Below are 23,922 nucleotides of genomic sequence, written 5' to 3'. Positions count from 1 at the left end.
CAGACATGCCAACCTCCCATGTGTGCTCCAACCAGACAACATACCATATGTAGGAAAATCACTAATTATCCATAGAACAACAACCTTCATATTGAAGTTTTATTTTTTGTGGTCATTGTACGTGAGAACATCGTCATCCCATAGTATTTTCAGTTAATCAATCAATGACCTTAAATATACATCAAGATTTTGACCCAGAGACGTCGGACCAGGGATCAATAGAGACACAAAAAGATTTTGACGCTTCATACACAAGCTTGGAGGAAGGTTGTATGTGGTAACAAATACCGATCAACACGAGTATAGGGTTGATCTACTCCAAAATGGATTAAATCCATCTGTACATAAACCGAGTCTAACATTTCTCACTTTCATTACAAAGGTCTGATGAGTACGATCAAAGTGCTTTCAAGCTTTCGCGTCAACATGATGCATAATCTTGTCTTCATCATGTCAAACTTTATTTGTATGCCATCTCATGTGTTTAGCTATCCTCGAAGACATATATAGTCCTTGCAATCTAGGGGTGAGAGAAAAGTAGCAGAGTGACTTGTATGGCATTTTTTTTGACCTCGTGCTAGCATCGCGCCTTGTCTTTGGCTTGAACTGAGGATGCCCACAAGACGGATATGATCTGCTATAATTTCTTGATCTTTGAAATACAACATGCAGTGATTTGGATAAACATCTATGTTTTGATACCCCATACTTAGAGCGTTGACCATGACCTTTGCACGGTAGAAATTTTGTGGCAATTTCTCATCTTTGGGCAACATACTCTTCAAAATAGAGCACATACGATACTCTAACTTCAAATTCAGTAGTTGAAGAACTGCAGACAAGATAGTATAACTCTCGCAACCATTTCATAGTGGCTCATCAGCATCTCCAAGTAAGTCATAAAATCTACTAGTTGCATCGTTTGTTGGTTCTTCCTCTACCCCAGTTGGTACATCACTAGGACCCATAGCATAACCCAGTTCTGGTCCTGTGACATCAAATATCAAATCTATATATAGATTATCGTGCACCACATCCACTCGTGCGTCAAAATTGTTTCAAAATTCTCTACCATGAAGCGTCCAATTTTGATAACCACTCACAAAACCCTTCTTGTATAGGTGATGTCTAACGCCATGAGGTTCTACAAATCGATTGTTCTTACACATCGTGTATGGACACCTGATCTGACCGGTGGGATCCACTGTACTGACACTTGTCGTTGCAAATTTAATAAAACTGTCAACACCATCCATATATTCAAGCGACACCTCATTATCAACTATCCTACGATACATCCATTCACGGTTTGCAACCATTTTGTTCTATGATGTTACAGATATTATCTTAACCAGTTAAAAGAGAATCATAATAATGCTATGATAAAGAAAATATTTAATTTATTATGCATTGATAGTGGATGTAATGATTTGATATATATATATATATATAATGTCATTCACCTACAAGAAAACTATGTCAAGCAAAATTCAGATGAAATTACAAAGTAGGTTCTATTTTTTCAAGTTAATGAGAATGAAATGACCGATTTCTCCTTGTTAGTTTGCTATAATTTGCATATTGTAGGTCATAAAGTCTTAATTTTGCTTGTTGCTTGTGTTGAGTTGGTTAACACTTTGTTGTGGTTTACAAATCTGTTAAAAATTCTTGTTTGGTGATTGTTGGTGAGTAATTTTTTTATTTCAGTTAATGCGTAAATTTTCATCCTCTCTTTACCACAAACATGCTTAACATAAAATACAATTTCATGAACTATTATGCATGCATTGATAATTCAATATTTTTATGTGTAACACCATCACATCATATTTACACACATAACAATGATATTTAGAAAAATGAAATCATATTCACAAACATGATACATTCATTTTAAGCATGTTTTCATGATACAATTTCACATTAAATACATAATCAAATCAAAAATAACTTCATGAAAGCATGGATAGTCATGTCAAACATTGCAATACATTCAATCATTCATATCACAACAATGTCAAACATGTACCTATAGCAAACACACTTCAATATCCCGCTAACTATAATCATGACTAGCATGAAATCCGAACTACAAAAATAAGAGCACTTCTATTCCCATATATTCAAATCATGCACAGCATGATCTTCAAACTCTAGCAAAACAATCCTAGATATCCACAACTACGTGAGTGTGTGAGCAAGAAAATGTTGTATCCAAGAAAGTAAATAACATGTGATGCACTTGCATCACTTACTCACCACGGGTATTTACCCGATTTGCATGCTTTTGCATTTGCATTTTTCTTGTTTCTTTTTGCATGACATTTTAAGCCGCAGGAGATGCTTAGCATTAAGCATCACACATTTTGCTCTGCTATGCACCTGCAATGACAAAGATTGCCGGCCAAAGACAAAGACACAAGCAGGGGGCTTCGCCCTGCCCTGCCTGACGAAAGGGGAACACGGCAGGGGGTAGAGCCCCCTCCCCCTGTCAGTAGAAGAACCACTCAGGTAGGGGCTTCACCCTCCCTGCCCAATGAGAAAAGACAACAGCAAGGAGGCAAAACCCCTACCAGCCGGAGAAACAAAGTGGATAGGGGGCGGAGGGGCTCTGCCTTCTGCCGACTGAAAGAACCAAGGACAAGGGGCTCCGCTCCTGTCGACCGAATGAAAACAAAGACGGACTCAACCCCCCGCCGAGAAGCAACAACGACAGGGGGCGGAGTCCCTCTGCTAGCCAAAATAGAACAAAGGCAGGGGGTTGAACCCCCTGCCAGTCGAACGAAAACAAAGGCAATCGAGCAAACACAAAGGCAGGGGGCGGATCCCCCTGTCGACCTAGCGCAAAAAAGGGCAGGGGGCAAAGCCCTTTGCTAAAAAGGACCAGCGGCAGGGGGGCAGGGCCCCTGCCGATAGATTGAAAAGAGGGACAGGGGGGAGGCACATGTTGAAATTGAGATAGAGAGGAAGCTTATGAGAGGAGGAGGTTGGCATCACCGATAAAACACAAAAAGAGAAGAAGAGGGCAACGGACGGAACGTTGGGGCATTACTGGAGAACCCAGAAAGGGTGCGAGGGTACGAGAGGCAGTGAACAGGTGAGCTCACCGGCGTGGTCGTTGGTGGACTTAGACCGAGTTGCCAGAGCGGGAGGAACAGGCGGTGGGTCGCTGAGGGAACAAGGGGAGATGGCGATGATCAAAGAGGGGGTGGCCTACGGTCAGTGGTCGTCGGTGGCAGCAGGGAAGAAGGAGATGGTGGTGATGTTTGGAGGGGTGGCCGACAGCTTCGATCGTCGGCGTCTGCTCGAAGGATGAGAGGCGACAGAGGGGGAACAAGCGACGAAGGAGAAAGGGAGGTGGATCGGCGAAAGAGGGGAGAGAGAGGGAGCAGTGGGGGAAGAAAATTTCATGCCTTAGATGGGCCGTTTTACATCGAAAATTAGCAACGAAAAAATTCTGTCTCAAAATCCATCGCTAATTAGCGACAAAAAAATTCTGTCGCTCATTCGTCGCGAAGTTGCGACAGAGTTTGAGATGAAATGTTTTCATCGCTAATCTGTCGATAATTAACGACGGATTTTGAGACAGAATTTTTTCGTCGCTAATTCTGCAACTAATTCTAATTTTAGAGACGACTAGTTTTCTCTAGCTAATCCGTTGCAAATTTGCGATGAATTATTTCCGTCGCAAATATCCATCACTAATTAATGTTTTTCTTGTAGTGGATCCAATCCCAGTACTTCAAATCCAGATCGGGTTTGAATTTATTCGGGTCCGAACTAGGTCCGACCCGTTGACACCCCTACAGACTCTGATACATGACAAAGTAGGACGATCTGATAGGTATGGATCTGGTATCAGCTAAGAGAGCTGTCACCATGCCTAGGTCTGATCCAATTTTTATTCTAATTTGTTTAAGACTAAACCGACTGGATCTTGGTTTGAGTCGCATTTTAATGAAATTTAAACCAGTGTTACAGATCATGTCACAAGGTAAACCCGATGCGAGAGGGGCCATTTTTGTATATTAATACTTCAAATATATATATATATATATATATATATATATATATATAAGAGGACACGACACCAGAGTGAACTGGAGTATCTCTGTGACACAAGTTACAGATAATGGTATTGCTAATTTTCTCTGCAAGGGAAAAGCACAAGGAATTGAAATGCTTTGTTTTTCTACGAGAATTCAGCTAATGCAATGCACTAAAAATATAAAAAATAATGGGAAAAAGAAAAAAAAAATTAAAGTGTTTCTAATGCGTTAATATCATCATGTTTTCAAATTAGGTGATATTGTATCATGATATTTTCTGGATTATATCCGCTTCTCAAACTATATGGGATCCTTGTTACATGGACTCCAACTAAAGCTGGGAAATGAGCCAACTGGATCAGAGAGAGGTTTGCAGAATCGAATTAGTCAATATTTGGTTGGATATGGCCGTATAGGACCCAGACATGTAGGGATGCAAATGGGTCTGATCCAGGATAAAGGTTTTGCAATTTTTTGGCTATTTCAGATCTGACTCCCCCATGGATTTAGCTGTTTTGGATCTGACCGGGAATGGTCCCTTGTTATTGTTAGGTGTAAGAAAGAAGGGAGAGAAATTCAAAAGAAGGAATGGGGTGTTTAAAGATAGAGGTCTTGATGAGGTGGAATAGTCCCATATTGCTTTTGCTTGAGTTTTCTGAGAGCTTTATAAGCAATTAGTGGACTCATACACTTGTTCCTGAGAACAAGGGAGTGGGATGACCACCACACACACACGCGCGCGCGCGCGCCCGCCCGCCGTGCCGTGTCGTGTCGTGCCGGTTCGGGTTCGGGTTCGGGTAATTGGCCCTTTAGGGCCATATCCAATCAAGACAAGTATCTTTTTACCCAAAGTTTCTTTGGATTCGGTAATGGGTTATGGGAATGGATAACGGGTCACGACTCCTCGTATTCTATGCCCGTTATGACGCTTCGGATTCCGTAACGGGTCTCGATCTTTCGAAGACCGTTAACGGATCACGTCTCCTCAGAATCCGTAACGGGTCCTTCCACGTTTCATAACCGTTCGTGGGTTATAAAAGCGTGGTGAGGGCAGGGGTTACATAGAGGTTGAGACAGGCGATTTCTGGCCGAAGCTCTGCGATTTCCCATCTCTCTGTTACTCTCTCTCCTTTTCCTGAGATATCCCGAAGAGGGTTGTTCTGCAACTTTTGTTCGAAGAGGCTGTTTTTGAAGGACGACCCGCCGGAGTGCACCGTTCGGTTCGTCGTGGCTATTGTATCCTGGGGGAAGGACGCCTGACCCTGATTTGCACAGTATGTGGGGGCGAATCTTCTCTAAGGGGAGTACCTTCGTACGCCTTAGCCTATTACATAAACTAAACATGTTCCTGTTGTTTTCTTTATGTTCTATGCATCTGTTTAATCTTATGCTGTCATCTGGATTTTGGTCTTATGCAAATGCCATGCTTGCTCCCTGTTATTGTTTCGGTCGTCTGTTAATCATGTTATTTACACTGTTGTATTTCTTGATTTATTTTGTGTTTTATATCATGATGACGATTGTGAAACTGTGTGATCTGAAAAATGAACCAACAGTCTTAGAGAAGATTCTAAGCATGTCGTCTTCTTCTGCGTTTGTACCAAAAGTGGACATGTCCGGTATGCCGGAAAAGTTTGCCGGACAGAACTTCAAGCGTTGGCAGCAACGCATGAAGATCTGGTTCACTATGATAGGGCTGTTGAATGTTCTGGAAGTCGACTGCCCTTCGGTGTCTGATACTAACCCTGACCCTGCTGCAGTTACTGCGGCTGTAGAGTGGAAAGAAAAGGACAGTATATGCCGTGGTTGCATACTGTTGGCTCTGTCCAACACATTGTTCGATGTGTACTGTTCTTCGTCTACCACTGCTAAGGGTTTATGGGATCAACTTGACAAGAAGTACAATACTGAAGACCAAGGTCTTGAAAAGTACTCTGTTGCCAAGTTTCTGAAATATCAGATGGTAGAAGGCAAGTCGGTCACTGAGTAGGCACACGAGTTTCTGCTACTGCTCCATAGTTTGGCTGAGGCTGAAATGAAACTTTCTGAGAAGTTTCAGGTTATGACCATCGTAGAGAAATTTCCTAAGTCTTGGGTAGACTTCGGTATGTCTCTCAAGCATCATAGAGGAAAAATTTCCCTAGATGATCTTATGGTAGCTATTGCCATTGAAGAAGAGCATAGGAGCCAGAAACAGGTCGTAATGCCAACTGAACCGCCTAAGGTGAACATGATGACCGGAGCTTTTAAGGGCAAAGGACAAAAATCGAAATCTGCAATGAAAAACCAGTTTAAACCTAAGGCCAAAATCCAGAAAAAGGCAAAGAACAAACCGTGCTGGAACTGTGGGCAGGTTGGGCACTGGGCTAAGGAATGTCCTTCCAAGAAAGCCAAAGCTCATGGGACCACAAAAGGAACGCCTCAAGTCAACATGGTGACTGAGGTCGTTGGGATCAGTACTGGGTATGTTTCTGTTAACCCACAAATCTATCACGTTTATGAGCCAACTGAGTGGCTGGTTGACACTAGGGCTAATGTGCACGTCTGTGCTGATAAGTCTGTCTTTGTCTCATACCAGGCTGCTGCAGGCAGATCCGTGACTATGGGCAATTCAACGGGTGCAAAGGTGTTAGGAATTGGACGCGTGGATCTGAAGTTTCCTTTAGGACGAGTTCTATCTTTACACAGAGTGCACCATGTGCCTGTAGTTAGAAGGAACATTCTTAGTGGTTCATGTCTTGTTAGAGAGGGTTATGAATTTAACTTTAAATGTAATAAAGTTGTTATTTTACATTCTGGAACTTTTATTGGCAAGGGGTATTTAGATGATGGTTTATTTAAAATTCGTGTTGAACATGTTTGCAGTGATAAATTAGAAAATGATGTATCTTTTGACTCATTGTCTAATGTTGCTTATAACATAGAATCATCTGACTTATGACATAATAGATTAGGTCATGTGAATTTCAACTCTGTGAAACGCATGATGAACTTGAAAATGATTCCTGAACATTCCATTGATAAAACTAAAAAATGTGAAATTTGTGTGCAAGCAAAACAATGTAGGAAACCATTCCATACGATTGTTAGAGATTCTGAAATATTGGATCTGGTGCATACAGATATCTGTGAGTTTAATGAAGTGTTAACTAGAAATCATAAAAAGTATTTTATCACTTTTATAGATGATGGCACTAAATACTGTTATGTGTATCTGCTAAAATCAAAAGATGAAGCTTTTGATAAGTTTCTTAACTTTAAGAATGAAGCAGAAACACAAACTGGTAGAAAACTTAAAAGATTGAGGTCTGATAGAGGGGGATAATATACTTCTAATAAACTCGATGAATATTGCAAATCTGTTGGAATAGTTCATGAGTTTACAGCTCCATATTCTCCTCAATCCAATGGGATTGCAGAAAGAAAGAATAGAACCCTATCTGACATGATAAGTACTCTACTTGGGAGTTCTGGATTACCTACCTATATGTGGGGGGATGCTCTGAATACGGCTTGCCATATTCTGAATAGAGTACCTCAAAAGCATAAGGATAGTAGCCCTTTTGAACTCTGGAGAAATAGGAAAGCTAGCTTAAAATACCTTAAAGTGTGGGGGTGCCTTGCTAAGGTACTTATCCCAGAACACAATAGGAAGAAGCTGGGTCCTAAAACAGTAGATGCTGTCTTTTTGGGTTATGTAGAGAACAACTATGCCTACAAGTTCTTAGTAATTAAGTCTGAGATATCTGGCATAGATGTTAACTCTATTGTAGAGCTTCGAGAAGCTACATTCTTTGAGGATGTATTTCCCATGAAAGTTGGTGTACCTCAGAATCTGTCTTCTTTAGATATACCTTCAACTTCTGGTTCCATTCCCGAACATGTGGAAATGATGACAGATGTGGGGGTAGAACCATCTTGTTTCCATCATAGACCCAATGAGTCTGAGGAAGTGGTTGAACCTAGAAGGAGCAAGAGACCAAGGATTACCAAGGATTTGGGAAGTGACTTTATCACTTACCTTATCGAAGATGATCCTCCCACTTTCTGAGATGCAATGGCTTCACCTGAAGCAAAGCATTGGAAAGACGCCATCAAGAGTGAAATGGACTCCATTATCTCTAATGGTACTTGGGAACTGGTTGACCTCCCTCGTGGTAGTTCCACAATTGGGTGCAAGTGAATCTTTAAGAAGAAGTTGAAACCAGATGGATCTATTGACAAGTACAAGGCGAGACTGGTTGCCAAGGGGTTCAAACAAAAGGAGGGAATAGATTACTTTGATACCTATTCTCCGGTTACCCGGATGACCACTATTAGGGTGCTTATTGCACTGGCTTCCATTTATGATCTCTCGGTCCATCAAATGGACGTGAAGACCGCTTTCTTGAATGGCGATCTTGAAGAAGAGATCTATATGGATTAACCTGAGGGTTATGTGGCTCCTGGTAATGAAGATAAAGTTTGTAGACTTGTTAAGTCATTATATGGACTGAAACAAGCCCCTAAACAATGGCATGAGAAGTTTGATAATATTATATTATCATTTGGCTTTGTTGTCAATGAATCTGATAAGTGTATTTATTGTAAAGTTAAAAGTGATGGTTGTATTATTTTATGCCTGTATGTAGATGATATTCTACTGTTTGGTTCCAATATGGGAATTGTTAATGAGACAAAGTCGTTTCTTAGTAGTAAGTTTGATATGAAGGATATGGGTGTTGCAAGCGTGATCTTAGGCTTAAAGCTGACTCGTTCAGCTGAAGGGTTAACCATTTCTCAATCTCACTTTGTCGAGAAAGTACTTGTGAAATTTGGTTATAACCAAGGGAGATCTGTAGCAACTCCATATGACCCTTCTATCCCTCTTCATAAGAATACGACTGGTGTTCCTGTGTCTCAATTGAGGTATTCCCAGATTATTGGAAGTTTGATGTATCTTGCAAATTGTACGAGACCGGATATTTCGTTCTCCGTGACAAAATTAAGTAGATACACAAGTTGTCCAAATCGCACTCATTGGAAGGCATTGGACAGGGTACTTAGATACCTGAAATGAACCATTTCTTTGAGTTTGCATTACAAGAGATTCCCTGCAGTTCTTGAGGGATATAGTGATGCGAGCTGAATAGCCATGAACTCTGGCAGTTATGGAGTGACAGGGTATGTATTTACCTTGGGTGGCGGCGCAGTCGCCTGGAGATCAGTAAAGCAGACCATCTTGTCTCGGTCTACTTTTGAGGTTGAACTCTGTGCTTTAGATGTCACTGGATTGGAAGCTGAATGGTTAAAGGGACTTCTTGAGGAACTTCCTTTAATGTGCAAGCCAATTCCTGCGATATCTGTGCATTGTGACAATATGGCCACTATTGCAAAGATTAAAAGCACAAAATATAACCAAAAGCAGAGGAGACACATCCAAGTCAGAATAAAATCTGTAAGGGAACTGATGTCTCAGTTAGTGGTTGTTGTGGACTATGTTGGATCCAAAGAAAACACAGCTGACCCATTAACGAAAGGACTAGATAAGTCTTTAGTCCTAAAATCCAGAGAGGGTATGGGACTGAAACCCATCAGTAGTTCATCTACAGTAGCAACCCAACCTATCTGAGTGGAGATCCCACAAAGTAGGTTCAATGTGGTAATAAAAGCTGTAGGGTGAACTGGATAGCACCTTATTAAAGATGATACTTTGTATCTGTGTCTGTTCCCCTGTTTACTCTGGAAAGGTGTTGTAGCTGCAAGTTAAGGAAGAGTTAAAACTCTGAATGGGTTCAAAGTCTTCAAGGCGAGATGTTAGCAGTGCATCTTTGGAGAAGCCCACCTATGTGAGTGTGACTGTGTGGCCGCAGTTCAAGGAATTGGGTTATTCCTGAAGTCACTCATGAAACAGGATTCGGGCGCATGGCCATTAACGCGCCGCCCCTAAAGATTACAACCAGAACCTTTATCATGTTGTTGCTGATGGACACTCCTACACCAAAGGTTCAAGTTCAAGACTTCAGTTCACTTTGTTCCTGTGGGGGTAAAGTTAGTCAACTAAGGTAGTGGTTCAAACCGGAAGGTACCATTGCTGAAAGCATGATATGTCTTGTTGCAGAATGTCTCTTTTAGCACTTTGGTTTCCTCCCGCTTCATTCTTTGAATTTGTGGGGGAATGTTAGGTGTAAGAAAGAAGGGAGAGAAATTCAAAAGAAGGAATGGGGTGTTTAAAGATAGAGGTCTTGATGAGGTGGAATAGTCCCATATTGCTTTTGCTTGAGTTTTCTGAGAGCTTTATAAGCAATTAGTGGACTCATACACTTGTTCCTGAGAACAAGGGAGTGGGATGACCACCACACACACGCGCGCGCGCGCCCGCCCGCCCACCGTGCCGTGTCGTGTGGTGTCGTGCCGTGCCGAGCCGGGCTCGGGTTCGGGTAATTGGCCCTTTAGGGCCATATCCAATCAAGACAAGTATCTTTTTACCCAAAGTTTCTTTGGATTCGGTAACGGGTTATGGGAATGGATAACGGGTCACGACTCCTCGTATTCTGTGCCCGTTATGACGCTTCGGATTCTGTAACGGGTCTCGATCTTTCGAAGACCGTTAACGGATCACGTCTCCTCAGAATCCGTAACGGGTCCTTCCACGTTTCATAACCGTTCGTGGGTTATAAAAGCGTGGTGAGGGCAGGGGTTACATAGAGGTTGAGACAGGCGATTTCTGGCCGAAGCTCTGCGATTTCCCATCTCTCTGTTACTCTCTCTCTCTCTCCTTTTCCTGAGATATCCTGAAGAGGGTTGTTCTGCAACTTTGGTTCGAAGAGGCTGTTTTCGAAGGACGACCCGCCGGAGTGCACCGTTCGGTTCGTCGTGGCTATTGTATCCTGAGGGAAGGACGCCGGACCCTGATTTGCACAGTATGTGGGGGCGAATCTTCTCTAAGGGGAGTACCTTCGTACGCCTTAGCCTATTACATAAACTAAACATGTTCCTGTTGTTTTCTTTATGTTCTATGCATCTGTTTAATCTTATGCTGTCATCTGGATTTTGGTCTGATGCAAATGCCATGCTTGCTCCCTGTTATTGTTTCGGTCGTCTGTTAATCATGTTATTTACACTGTTGTATTTCTTGATTTATTTTGTGTTTTATATCATGATGACGATTGTGAAACTGTGTGATCTGAAAAATGAACCAACAGTTATCTCTCTCCAAGATTCAAAGATCTGCTAAAAGGTATATTTCAACCACCTTGAGGTATACACACCTTGATTTGAGATCTAATGATGGTATCCCATGTGGTAAGCAAGCGGGGTCCTGTGATACTCAAATCAAGGTGTGTATCTGACTCCCCCTGCCTGAGATATAAAAGGATATAATATTTGCTACAAACGTTTGTACAGGGATGGCAGTGGACTCCACCTCCGCCCTATTTCAAAATCGGGACCTCCATCCTTGCCTGCATTTTTGTACGAGTTTGGATTTTAACCTTCATCCCCACCTCCATTCCGTGTTCAAACGGGGCGGAGCCCCATTTTCCCTCGGTCCATTACCATCCTTAAAAAAAGATTGGAGATGAGGCAGGGCGGGACCAGGCCGGGATGGGGACTGGGTTGGGTGGGAAAAAGGGTAAGTCCATCCCCGCCCCATCCTCGCAAGGATTTTGATTTTCACCAAGGTTGTTAAATGCGATGAGGCAAAGCGAGGCGTTGAGCCTGCGCTTCGGTACTGAGGCGTACGCCTCTCACAACTGGTATGGAAGTGAAGAGGTGGGAGGGGAGGCAGGGAGCGGCGGAGGAGCAGTTGGCCGGCACGTGACGGTGGATCCACCGGCACTTGGGGTTAGCACAACCAACGAATCGGGCGGAGGAGGAAGACTTGGGGATGAAGGAGGGGGTTCTGGAGGTTGATGAGGGGCAATTTGCGCATCACAGCACGCCTCAGTACCTTGAGCGTGCGCCTCGCCTCTGCCTCTCACAACACTGATTTTCACCTTCATCCCTGCTTCCATCCCCATTTCATATCCTCGGGTCTAAACAAGGCAAGGTGGGGTGGAGCCCATTTCTCTTCTGTCCACTGCCATCCTTAAGTTTGTGTGTATAATCTAGTTGGATCTGATGATTAAAGTTGTTTTTGTTATGTCATAGATGTTTTCAGCATAATGATAATTGACTTTTCGATCATGCCTTTTCAATTAAAAAAAAAGCCATTTTATGAGAAAAAAAGTTCAATATATTATTTTTCAATCACCTGAAAAACCTATTTTAGTGGTTGGAATCCTGCGATCTAAATGCCAATACCAACTAAGTAACACAAGCAAATCACTGAAAAGCAAAATATAAAATCATAGGAGATTTGCCAAGTTGTTTGTATATATACAAACTATTGTAGCAAATATATATAAAGTATACGATTATTATTTTTTTCTTTTTTCTAACAAGTCGCTTTGTGTCATTTAATGGTCATTTGTTGTACAAATTCACAACGAAGGCATTTTATTCCACTGTTTGGAGTTGGACCAAACAAATGTCAACTGAGTTTAGGGCCAGTCATGTCTTTGAAGCATAACTTACAAAAGTAGGCAGTCAACTGTAAAAAGAAAACGTTAAACAGCTTTTCTCAATAATTGATAGCTTAGGCGGCCTTTTGTAAATTGCCCTTTTGAAAAAGCTTATGCCTTGGCCTATATAAAAAAAAAATCCCAAGAAGGACATCTTCGGATACGTTGGGGGCAAAACCCTAACCCTAGCTTACTTAAGCCCCCTTCGGCAACACACTGCGCACCATAGCCCCCTCCCCCCCTCTCTCTCTCTCTCAACCGCTTCATCTTCATCTCTCTCTCTCTAAACTGCTTCATCTTCATTCGTTTGGTTATGTAACTGGCTTTCTCAAAAGCCCTTTTTTTTTCTCTTTTTCTTTGTTGTTTTTTTCCGAGACAGATGATGATCCATTGAGGTATATAGAATGTATCTGATTAATTTTAGGTATCATGTGTTGTTCTATCGAATAGGAAGATCTGATGTCTCTTCTCTTTCCTTTTTTTTTTTCTTTTGCTGAAATCTCGTTGCTTTTATATTTTTCTATACGATGTTTGTTATTCCTTTTTTTTTTTTTTGGTTTTTGACGAACAAGTATGGTTTGAACTGTTCTCCTAACGCCTATCTATGAAACGGTTTTATGGGTTTTTTTAGAAGTCATATTGTTCAATTTTGCTTTTATCTGTTGGTGAGATTAGAGCAATGTGAATGATGAGAAGATAAAGAGAAACAGTTATCCCTGGCTGAGCAATATACTTGCTGATCTTTTTTCTCTCTGACACTCTTCTGCTTTATGGGTATTTAACAGTACAGCCTTTCGGGATCTTATGTTTGGTTTTGAGAGAACTGAAAAATCTAGGCCAATCAAATTGAGTTTTAACATACCCAATTGTTTCCTGGTTCTCCATGACTCGTGACGAAGCTGAGTTTCTTTCTAAAAGAACAGATTTTCTTTTTTTTTGTTGGTGGCCTTCTTTATTCTCAGTTTTGGTGGTTTCGGGTGCAATGGTTTCGGGAATGAAGATTCTGTGAAATTGAAGTTTTGTTGTGAACCATAATAATTGCATTGCACATAAAGGATGGGGCATGGGAGAATGAAATAACGATCCCAATTTCTCAACTTTTATGAGTTATGTATTGGGCCTTTCTTGTAATTGCATTACTGAAATTCTGGAGTCCTTGAAATGGGCTTTCTTTGTGTTGCATCCCAATGTTGCAAAGGCCCAGAGCATTAGATGCACATATTTTTTCTGTTTTTTGAATAAAAGTTTGGCATATGAAGTCTTGCTTGAGGTGATCATAGTTTCTGCATGAGCTATGTCTTTTTCTGTGCTTGATTTGAGAAATGTATATTTCAATTTAGTATTTTAAGTTTATCTAACCCCGATCCTTCCTCTATCTAATTCCCCTGGTCATAGATATATTTGTCCTCCAATTGTGTTTTGATTTTTCTTTGTTAACTTTATTTTGTATTTTTTTTCTTCTATTGGCCAATGATGACACTTGAATGTCTGAATACATGATCACGTACTTGTGACATGTTGAATCTTGTTTTTACTAGGACGGTCTGAGGCCTTCTCTTTTCTCTTAAGAATTGGGATAGAACTTTGTGATACTACTGACAATTTTAATTTCAATGGTTCAATTGGAGGACAAATATTATACAAGCACCTTTAAAACCCAATGCATAAAAAAAAGAAGGCTCATTAGATGGTTGATGTCTGTCTCTAAACATAATTGCCTCGATATTGCAGTTGGCTTCTGTTGTTTTACATAATTCAAGTTGAGTTTTAACTTTGATTTTACCTTTTAAAATTATTATAAAGTAATTTATCGCTAAGGAAAACTTCTTATGATTTCTAGCTTTTCCCATGAAACATTCTGCGCCCATTGCCTGGAAAAGATTCAGGGTGACAAAAAGGCCTAGATTAATCCAGATGATTCCTTCCAATTCTGGGCTTGCCTAACCAAGAGTGGTCATCATCATTCGGCCAGACTACTTTTGCCGAGAAGAAAACATCCCAACAAATTGCTTGGTGTAACACCTGAAAACTGTAAAAACTGGGGTTGGTATCAGGTGATATTGAAAATCACACTGTGGAAGGAATGGTTGAATTCCAAATCCTACACCATGCTTCTTATATCCACCATCTATCTCAATTAGGGAATAGCAGTGGACTGGGATGGACATATGATTTCCCCCGCCCTGTCCTGATCTCCTCCTTGCCCTGCCCCACTCCAATTCTTCTTTAGAAATGGCAATGGATCGATGCCCTGCCTCGCCCCGTTTGGACCTGGGATGGAGTACATGAAACGGGGATGAAGGTCTGGATTTTGAGATGGGGGTGGGGGTGGAGACCTTGTCCCCTACCCCCACTCCCACTCTCCACTGCCATCCCTAATCTGAAAGAGCTCTTGAACCAGCAACAATGCCACGAGATTCACTACAGTTTCCTCATCTTGCTGTTAGATTATACTTATATTTGACATGGAGATAGTCTAGGGCAGTTGTGGACAATGGGTCTGGCAGCCTAACGAATTCAGCCGATCTGGCCCACCATTGGCCGTGGTTTTAGGCCCTATCCCATTAGTTACTATACTAAAACCTGGTTCATTATATAAATGGGTCCGTTGGCCCACAGGCTACCAGGACGACCTGATGAGCCTGACCTATCTAATTAAGAAACTCAATGATATGAAAACTAAAGATAATTAAGTAGCGATAGCGGTTGCGTGGTAACTTAATAACTATTGAGTTACCATTTACCTAATTAGTTTGTATGAATTGTATAGAAACTAGAAAGATAATTAGTTGGTGTTATGAACTTTTTAATTTGAATTTTATAACATTTTATTTAATTCAATGTGTTTTTATCTTATATAAGAATTAACGTAATAACTTAATTCATAAATGGATTTGGGTCAGGCTTAACAGACCCATTGAACATTGGCCATTAGGCCACTGGGCAGGGCCATGGGTTTCTTTTTAAACTCCGGGCTGTTAATAACCGGGCCCAAACCTCGGTTTAGTAACATAGTCACAGATATCAGCTGTTTTAGTCGCTTGATTTTATCACGAGAATTTCAAAAACTGATACAATCTCGGAAAAAACATGATATTTTCAGGGTATCACAGATTTTGGGAATATCGTGTTTTATTATGATTTTATAGTGTTATTAATGTGATATTTATATATTTTTAATGTTTTCTCTTTCGTTTTTACATATTTCTTATATATTTTGAAATTTTAAACAATGCCAATATTTTACGGAGAAAACGTAATTTGTTTAATTTATCACAAGATTTTCCTTTGCATAACGAGATTTGTGAGTAATGACTGGTTTGGCCATTCGGTCATGGCAACTTAGCTTTAAAGGGTGGCCTTCTTTTTCTTTTTTTTAATTTTAAATATAGACCTTAAAATAAGACCCTAATGTTTATTGGCGGGATTCTACCTTTGAATCTGAATAAAATTATATACGTTTACATTTCTACATGCAAAGTTGTAGCTTCTGACCATTTCTTCTTCCCCAGATCCATTATAACCCTATAAACCTCAAATTTCGATTCACCTCTACTTTATCAGATTGTGTTTTGATCTGGATTCAGCTTGGGAGTTGCCGGTTATAATCTGAATTTGAATTCGGGTTTGGATCAACCATAACCTAGTCCACATTTGATTATTGATCTGTTTGTGCTCGTAGCTTGCAGCTAAGAGTGGACCCAATCTATGAAAGGGTCCTCTCATCAGGGTTTGATGTTGAAGATGAAGGCGTTCGAGGGCCTCCATTCTCCAATCTAAGAAAGATCCTCGGATTTAAGAACCAAGGTTCAGGCCAGAGAATTTTGAAAGGTTGTTTTTGTATATCTCAGGTAGGGAAGCACACGGGTCGGACCCGAAACAGCTAAATACATGGAGGAGTCGGATCCCGAACAACTAAAAATTGCAAAACTTCCATCCTGGATCCGACCCATTTGCATACTGCATCCCTAATCCTAGGTCCTCAAAAGGCAAGGATTTGAGATATAGGATTGAAGAATAGAGAACCTTGGATGTGGGTAAAGAGAGCAGATCAGGTAAAAAGTTGTCCAAGGTACCTTGGATGCCGTCTATCATCAAAATGAGTGGCCACCAAACACCATCAAAAGCTTTTTGTTTTTGGACGAATTTCAGCCTTTTAAAGGCAAGTGAATCTGTTAATTTCTTTTTTTTTTTTGAAAGGCAGTTTATTTATTTATTTTTAAAGGCAGGTGAATCTGTTAATCTTGCCCAAGAGGGGCTTCACTCATTTGGTAGAGACACTTCATGAATGTCAGAACTAAGTTGTCACGATTTAGAAATTATAGGTTTTTGTTAATAACTTCAGTGAGCAAGGCAGTTTTTTTTATGATGAGGAACCCTCACTCAAGTGAAGAAAACCTCGGTGGGGCAGCACGAGCTCTCTGGTTTAGGATACACCAGTGCATCAGCGGGGTTTGATCTGGTGCCTTCATCTCAGCACCCTCACAACCACCCATCTGACCATATGGGCGAACCCATGTATAAAAAAAATCAACAAATGAGAGCGTTTTAATCATTTTGTTTAACTACACGAAGGTCAACTTAATGGTTTTAAAACCCAACATGCCTTCAAAAATAAATTTTGATTTCTTTACCAAAGACCACAAGGGGACAGAAAATAAGCTGTTCTACAAAGAATATATGAAAATATTAGTTTATACTTCAAGCATGTATATGGAATGGATTAATCTGCGGTTTAATATAATAACCCCCATGTTAGGTGATTTTTTATAAATTAATCAAAACTTTATCTTTTGAAAATGTGTTTGGACGCACTCAAAATAGTAATAACATTATAATTTCATATTGTCCTATTGTTAATCCGGCCTTGACTAAATAAGGCTTAGGACCTGCCTAGTCTACCTTTTGGAAAAAAAAATGAGGAACCATGACCCAATCCACTCTCCAACTTTATCATTCAACCATCATAATTAATTAGAAGGGTCAATTAATAAAGTTTATAGGTAGAGAAGTGGAATCGAGTACAAATGTGACCCCTCATGAAATTAACCGAAAATAATTGTACTGTACAACAAAAATGATGCGTTTCTCGTGATGCCTCACAATTTTCAAAATCTCCCCCATGTCCAAATTTGCAAATTTGTGGCTTTTAAAAGATCTTTTTACCTTTTACAAAAGAGAAATTTGTCTAAAAATGTAAATTTTATATCAAATATGTGAATATGCTAATTTTTAGATTTAAAAGGATATATTACTTTATTTAATTGGCTTGAGAACGTAAAACCAAGGTAAGATTAACTTTACATGAGGTTTACGAAAAATGGCCGTAATGTATGACTAATTTGACATATTTTTTGAAATGCTCTACAATTTTCATTATTATCTTTATGTTCAAAATCACAAATATTTGGTTTTAAAAAGTCTTTTTTACCCTTTGCACATGTGGACTTCTTAAATATATATGAATTTTTTCTTAAATATGTGTTTATTTTCTGTAGAACAAATTTTTTCTTAAATTAGTATCTCTCTGATCAAATGTTGAAAACTTGCATTTTTATAGTCGTTGGAAAGCTGAGACTCAGGTCTTTAACTTTTTTATTTTAATTCAGAACTGAAAATCCATTTAGGGTTTTCGTTTCTGAGTTTCAAAACTAGAATAGAAACATGCTCTGTCTGCAGATTAGAATAGGTGTGCCTGTGCCTTTTCTGTCTGTTCTATGATATTTTTTGGCCACCTGCACTGCAAATCTAATAAAACATAAAAAAAATTGAGACGTTAGATTTTCAACGCCATTAAGATCACCTTGATTTGTTAATCGGTTGGAGAGAAACATTCTCTCAAAGATAGACTATTCGACTGTTCCAATCGTAAAGTATGCTTCTATTCTTATTTTGGAACTAAAAAAACAGGAACTCTAGAAGGATTTTTTACTCTGACTCAAAACACAAAAATTATATGTTTCTATCTTAGCTTTCTAATGACTATAAAAATGCGTGTTTTCGACGTCGGATTAGAGAGATACAAATATAAGAAAATACACTATTTTACGAAAAATATATATGCAATTTTCTCCTAAATATGTCATTTTCTCCTATATATATGCAATTTTCTTCCTAAATATATGTGATTTTTCTCCTATATTTGTATTTTTTTCTATATATATGCGATGTTCCTCTTATGCTTATGATTTTTGTCCTATATGTGCGAAGTTCCTCCTAAATATTGATTTCTTCCTAAATATATATAATTTCCTCTTAAATATATACGGAGTTCCTCTTATATATGTGATTATCTCCTAAATATATGCAGGGTTCTTCCTAGATATGCGACTTTCCTCTTAAACAAGCGTTTTTCACATAAATACATGTAATTTTCTAAGTTTTATAAGATGTTACACCTATTTTTGTGCGAACTTCTGAGGTATATGCAAACTTAATCAGATATTTGTAAAGTTTCAATGTTTGAGTTTAACAGTATGTTCATACTTATTTTTATGCAAATTTCTTCATTTTATGTGTATTTTTTATGAACTTTCTCATCCTTGCGTATATTTTATGCAAATTGCCTCATCTTCACATTTAATTTATGTGGACTTCCTCATCCTTGCGTATATTTTATGCAAACTGCCTCATCTTCACATTTAATTTATGTGGACTTCCTCATCCTTGCCTAGATTGAACAATCTATCTTTAAGAGAACATTTTTTCCAAACTGCTTATCGGATCAAAGTGAACTTGGTGGCCTTTGAAAGCTTACATCCTAATCTTTCTTTTTTATTTTTTGCTGTTTTTCAGATTTCTGACGCAGATAGCCAAAAACTATCACAGAATAAACGGAAAAGACACAACTGCATCTGTTTATCTCTTGTTTTAGGAACGTTGTCAAGACTGTATCTCAACATTCATTCATCATTTTCTTGCAAATCAGGTGCCTTTGGATAGATATTTGTGTCTAGTTTCTTTTTTCTTTTATTTTTTTAGAATCTTTCATTTTATAAGTCAAAACATCTTTTGAAAATAGATTATTCGGTTGTTCTAATCTTCAGAGTATGTATTTATTTCAGTTTTGGAACTTAACAAAAACCATAGAGGGGTTTTTTATTCTAACTTAAAACATAAAAGTTATAGTCCTGTGTATTAGTTTTCCAATGACTATAAAAAGACAAGTCTTAGACATCGGATCAATGCGATACAAATCTGAAAAGAAAGACTGTTCTACAAAAAACAATAACATATTTGAGGGAAAGTTTGCATATATAGAAAGTTCCCATGTGTAAAGGGTAAAATGATTTTTTTAAATTCAAATATTTATTATTTTGGACATGAAAAGAATATCCTAAATTATAGGGCATTTCAAAAAACTTGTCAAATTAGCCGTACAGTACTGTCATTTTTCCTATGGTTTAGCTGCTCACTATCTTAAAGATCTAGGGGGTTTGTGGGGAATTGGAATCCGGTTCAATATGGTTGGTCGATCCAACCCATGTGGGCCATATTGAGATATGGTTCTAGATCTGACTATTAGGTGTAGGCTCATTGATGTCCAAAATAACAGGACACAATCCCTTTAGATTCCTCCCATACTGACTCAAGTAAAATTGGCTGTAGTTGTCAGGAATACCTCAAATAAGTCTTCGTCCAATTTGGTTCAGTATCCAACCCAAGCTAACAACAAATGCCTATTGCGCTTTCTTGGTGGGCCCGCATGAGTTCTTTTCAATTTGGTTGTTGATTACTTTCAGGATCCGAATCTTCATGGGTCATGTTGCCATCCAAGCTAGGGGTGGCAATCGGGTCGGGTTGGCGAGTCAGCATACCTCAACACGAACACAACCCGTTTATTAAACGGGTCGGATGTGGCAAACACGAACACAACCCATTTATTAAACGACTAACCCGATACAACACGATTAACCCGTTTAATAAACGGGTCTCGGCCAGAGATTCCGCCGCTGAGCTTTGCATGAGCCTCGCAACCGCCTTCAATGTCGGTCCCTCCGTCCGCCGTCCGCCTCGTCGTCAAGAACAGCATCGGCCCCTTTGGCTCTCTTGTTGCCTCCTCGCTCTCCATGAGCGCCGAGTTCGACCTCCTCCGCGGCGGCTGCGACCCCAAGTTCTTCGTCCAGTTCAACCCTCGAGCCGACGATTTCTCCATCAAGAAGATGGTCAGATTGTCGCCGATCGGATTCTCTGATGATCCCGACGCCTTCTTTTACCATCAGACGGGCGGGGGTTTGGAGGTAAACGACCTCTTGGACGAGAACAACGGCGGAGGATCGGCCGATTGTCTCCGGCTAGGGTTATGTGAGAACGGAGGAGTGGTCGCGACCGAGCTGCGCGACGGATTGGCGGTGGCATCAGGATCGTTTGCCGGCATAATCAATGACATATTCTTTGGTGTCGAGATCCGCATGAGGAGCACCTTTCCGGTGAGGAAGCACGTCGTTGTCAGCTTCGGGTGGGGGATTAGGGTTCTGACGGGGCTGTCATCAAACGAAATCTCGCTCAAGAACCTGCCAGTCTTGGTGATGGGACCCGATTACCATAATAGGATTCATGTTCGTGTATTTGGCGAGACTCGGGTTGTGGGTTGACGGGTTTGTGTAAACGGGTTGACCCACCCGCCAAACCCGTTTATTAAATGGGTCAAACGGGTTGGCATACCCTTAACACGAACACAACCTGTTTAATAAATGGGTTAGGCGGGTCGACCCGTTTATGATACGAACCCGTTTAAGCCAAACCCTAACCCAGCTAAGAAGCGGGTTGGCGGATCGGGTCAGATTTTGCCACCCCTAATCCAAGCCATCATACTTCTAGTTCATTGTCATCAAATTGACCGAGGCAGACCTGGACCCAGGAATCAAAGCGATGTGGAACTTCGACATGGTTCAATTATAGATCTTTGTTCTAGTGATTGTGGATAGGCCGGAACCGAAAACGATCAAAACGGCTGGTTGCTCGGTTTTGTTAGGCTCTGCAAGCCAAACACAAGTTGTATAGACTACCAAACCGAACACGAACAAGGGGTATTTGGCTCGTATAGGCTCATTACATAGAGCAAGGGTGGATCCAGGGAGGGCGAGGAGGGGCTCGATCCCCAATAAAGTTTTGAAAATTTTTATTATAAAAATTTATATTACCCACTTTATATTTTATTTTGTTACAAAATTATTTTGCCCCTCATTAAGCAAAATCCTGGATCCGCCACTGACAAAGAGAGTATGCCATTCATGTCATCGGCTATTGGTAATAAGTGTTGGTCGAGATCAATGCGACAAATATTGTTACCGGAGTTTTTCGAAGAGAATCTCATAATAAACATTTAGAAAATATAGTCTATTTAAAAATTAAAGAAGTTAACATCACCATAATATATAGGCACTTTTTTTTAGCATTCTATGGCATGAGTTTTTTTTTTCAATATTGGTGATATTGGTTGAGATCCCCAACTTGCAAAGAGAAGACTTCAGTTTCGATTTCTGTTGTTGCCTAAGAAAAATACATCTTTCTTTTAAGACGAGCTAGCTTGAGTTCGGCTTTGCAAGCTCAAGCTCACCATGACCTTGGACTCGGTTTAGCTTGCCCAAATCCACACTGGTTTTAGCTTAACTGAGCCGAGCTTGAACAAACAAACCTGGGGTTACCCTACTGTCACGGGCTTATTTTGGAAGCCACGTGCGACACCTGGCAACCCAACCAGGTCAGCCTTCCGAGTTCAGAAAGCACGCAAACACCCCTCACAAGGGTGTCCAATCACATCCGAGCATACACAATCTCAAAGAGGGCAGCAAAGAGAGAGAGAGAGAGAGATAGCAGCATAGACAACGAAAGCAACTTCCATTCATAAGTTGGCAATTACAAAGGGGGGGGGGAGAGCAAGAGAGAGAGAGAGGGGGGAGGGACCCGTTACTTTTCTTGGTTAACGGGGGAGCTTAGGCCAAAGGCCATTTATAGAGCACTCGCAGGGGTCCTAAGAGGTATTTACATCAGGTAAGGAGGAATCAACATGGCAGGGTGGAACACACTCCCCCACCCAAACTGGCACCGTCCTCGGCGCCATCTTTTTTCTGATAGTCTTCGATTGCTTGCTGAAACTGACGAATATTTCGTGGAGTCTCCCAACTGGCATCACTCACTGGTAGACCTTTCCATTTCACTAGATACTTCTTCACTTCTCCAAGATAGTTATGGACATGATCAATGATAAAATCAACTTCTCGTGAGACTGACACTGTTGTAGAGGGGGCTCGTTGAGGAATAGGAGCTCGTTGAGGCAGACTGCGACTCAGATCTTCTTCATCTTCGTGGAATGGCTTCAGATTGCATACATGAAAGACAGGATGTACCTGAAAGCTGGGAGGGAGGTCTAGTCTATAAGCTAGCTTGCCGATTCTCTGGACGATGGGGAAGGGTCCATCATACTTTCGAATGAGTCCCCGATGGTGCCCCCGAAATATAGCTGTCCTCTCAGGGTATAATTTGACCAACACTTTCTCCCCAACTTGGAATTCAACGGCTCGTCGTCCCTGATCTGCCCACTTCTTCATTCGCTTAGCTGCTTTGTGTAGGAATGTGTTTGCTAGTTCTGTCTGATCATGCCAGTTCTTAACAAAATTATAGGCAAAGGGCGCCTTTCCTTGACCTCGAGCAGCTAAGGAGTGCGGTGTCTGAGGCTGCTGTCCTATCACAATCTCGAAGGGACTATGCCCTGATGATTCACTCTTTTGAAGATTATAGCAGAACTGAGCTATATCAAGTAGATCCTTCCAATTCTTTTGATTAGCATTCACAAAGTGTCTCAAGTAGTCCTCCAACATCCCGTTAATGCGTTCGGTCTGGCCATCAGTTTGGGGATGAAAACTGGTAGAGAAGTGCAATTCGGATCCCAACAACCGAAAGACTTCTCTCCAAAACTTACCTGTGAACCGAGCATCTCGATCACTAATAATGCTCTCTGAAATTCCCCAATACTTCACAACGTGCTTCACAAAGAGTTGAGCCGTGTCCTCTGCCGAACAATGATTTGGGTCTGGCACGAATGTTGCATATTTTGAAAATCTATCAACCACGACAAAGATGATACTGCATCCCTCAACTGTTGGTAAGCTGACAATAAAATCCATCGAGATACTTTCCCAAGGTCGACTCGGCACAGGTAGTGGCTCCAACAATCCTACTGTCTTCTGATTCATGGCCTTGTCCTGCTGACAGACCAAGCAGGTACGCACGTACCCATCTATGTCATCGCGCATCTGCGGCCAGTAGTAAACTCGCTCTATCAAGGCAAAGGTTCTTTCTTGGCCTGGGTGACCAGCCCATAGGGAGTC

At 40.6% G+C, this 23,922-nt stretch overlaps 1 protein-coding gene and 2 non-coding genes across 3 annotated transcripts; all 3 read left to right on the top strand.

The window, feature by feature from the left end:
* The first annotated feature begins 13,269 nt into the window (after positions 1 to 13,269).
* LOC149847728 (small nucleolar RNA R38) lies at positions 13,270 to 13,355 on the top strand. Its single transcript, XR_016426587.1, has one exon. It is a non-coding gene; the product is annotated as a small nucleolar RNA R38 (small nucleolar RNA).
* Positions 13,356 to 14,058: 703 nt separating this feature from the next.
* On the top strand, positions 14,059 to 14,143 carry LOC149847727 (small nucleolar RNA snoR20a). Its single transcript, XR_016426479.1, has one exon. It is a non-coding gene; the product is annotated as a small nucleolar RNA snoR20a (small nucleolar RNA).
* Positions 14,144 to 20,577: 6,434 nt separating this feature from the next.
* On the top strand, positions 20,578 to 21,186 carry LOC149847726 (uncharacterized). Its single transcript, XM_090002052.1, has one exon. It carries the CDS (start codon positions 20,578 to 20,580, stop codon positions 21,184 to 21,186), a length of 609 nt encoding a protein of 202 aa, XP_089858178.1.
* Positions 21,187 to 23,922: the final 2,736 nt, after the last annotated feature.

The sequence above is a fragment of the Nuphar pumila genome, chromosome 1, assembly GCF_984573655.1.
Source record: "Nuphar pumila chromosome 1, dmNupPumi1.hap1.1, whole genome shotgun sequence".
NCBI lineage: Eukaryota > Viridiplantae > Streptophyta > Magnoliopsida > Nymphaeales > Nymphaeaceae > Nuphar > Nuphar pumila.
Note: the sequence above shows the minus strand (reverse complement) of the source record. Positions and strands in the feature narration are given on the sequence as shown.

What these genes read in the sequence shown, in the direction of transcription:
- LOC149847726 (XM_090002052.1), top strand. Translation starts at nt 20,578, where the DNA reads ATGTCGGTCCCTCCGTCCGCCGTCCGCCTCGTCGTCAAGAACAGCATC.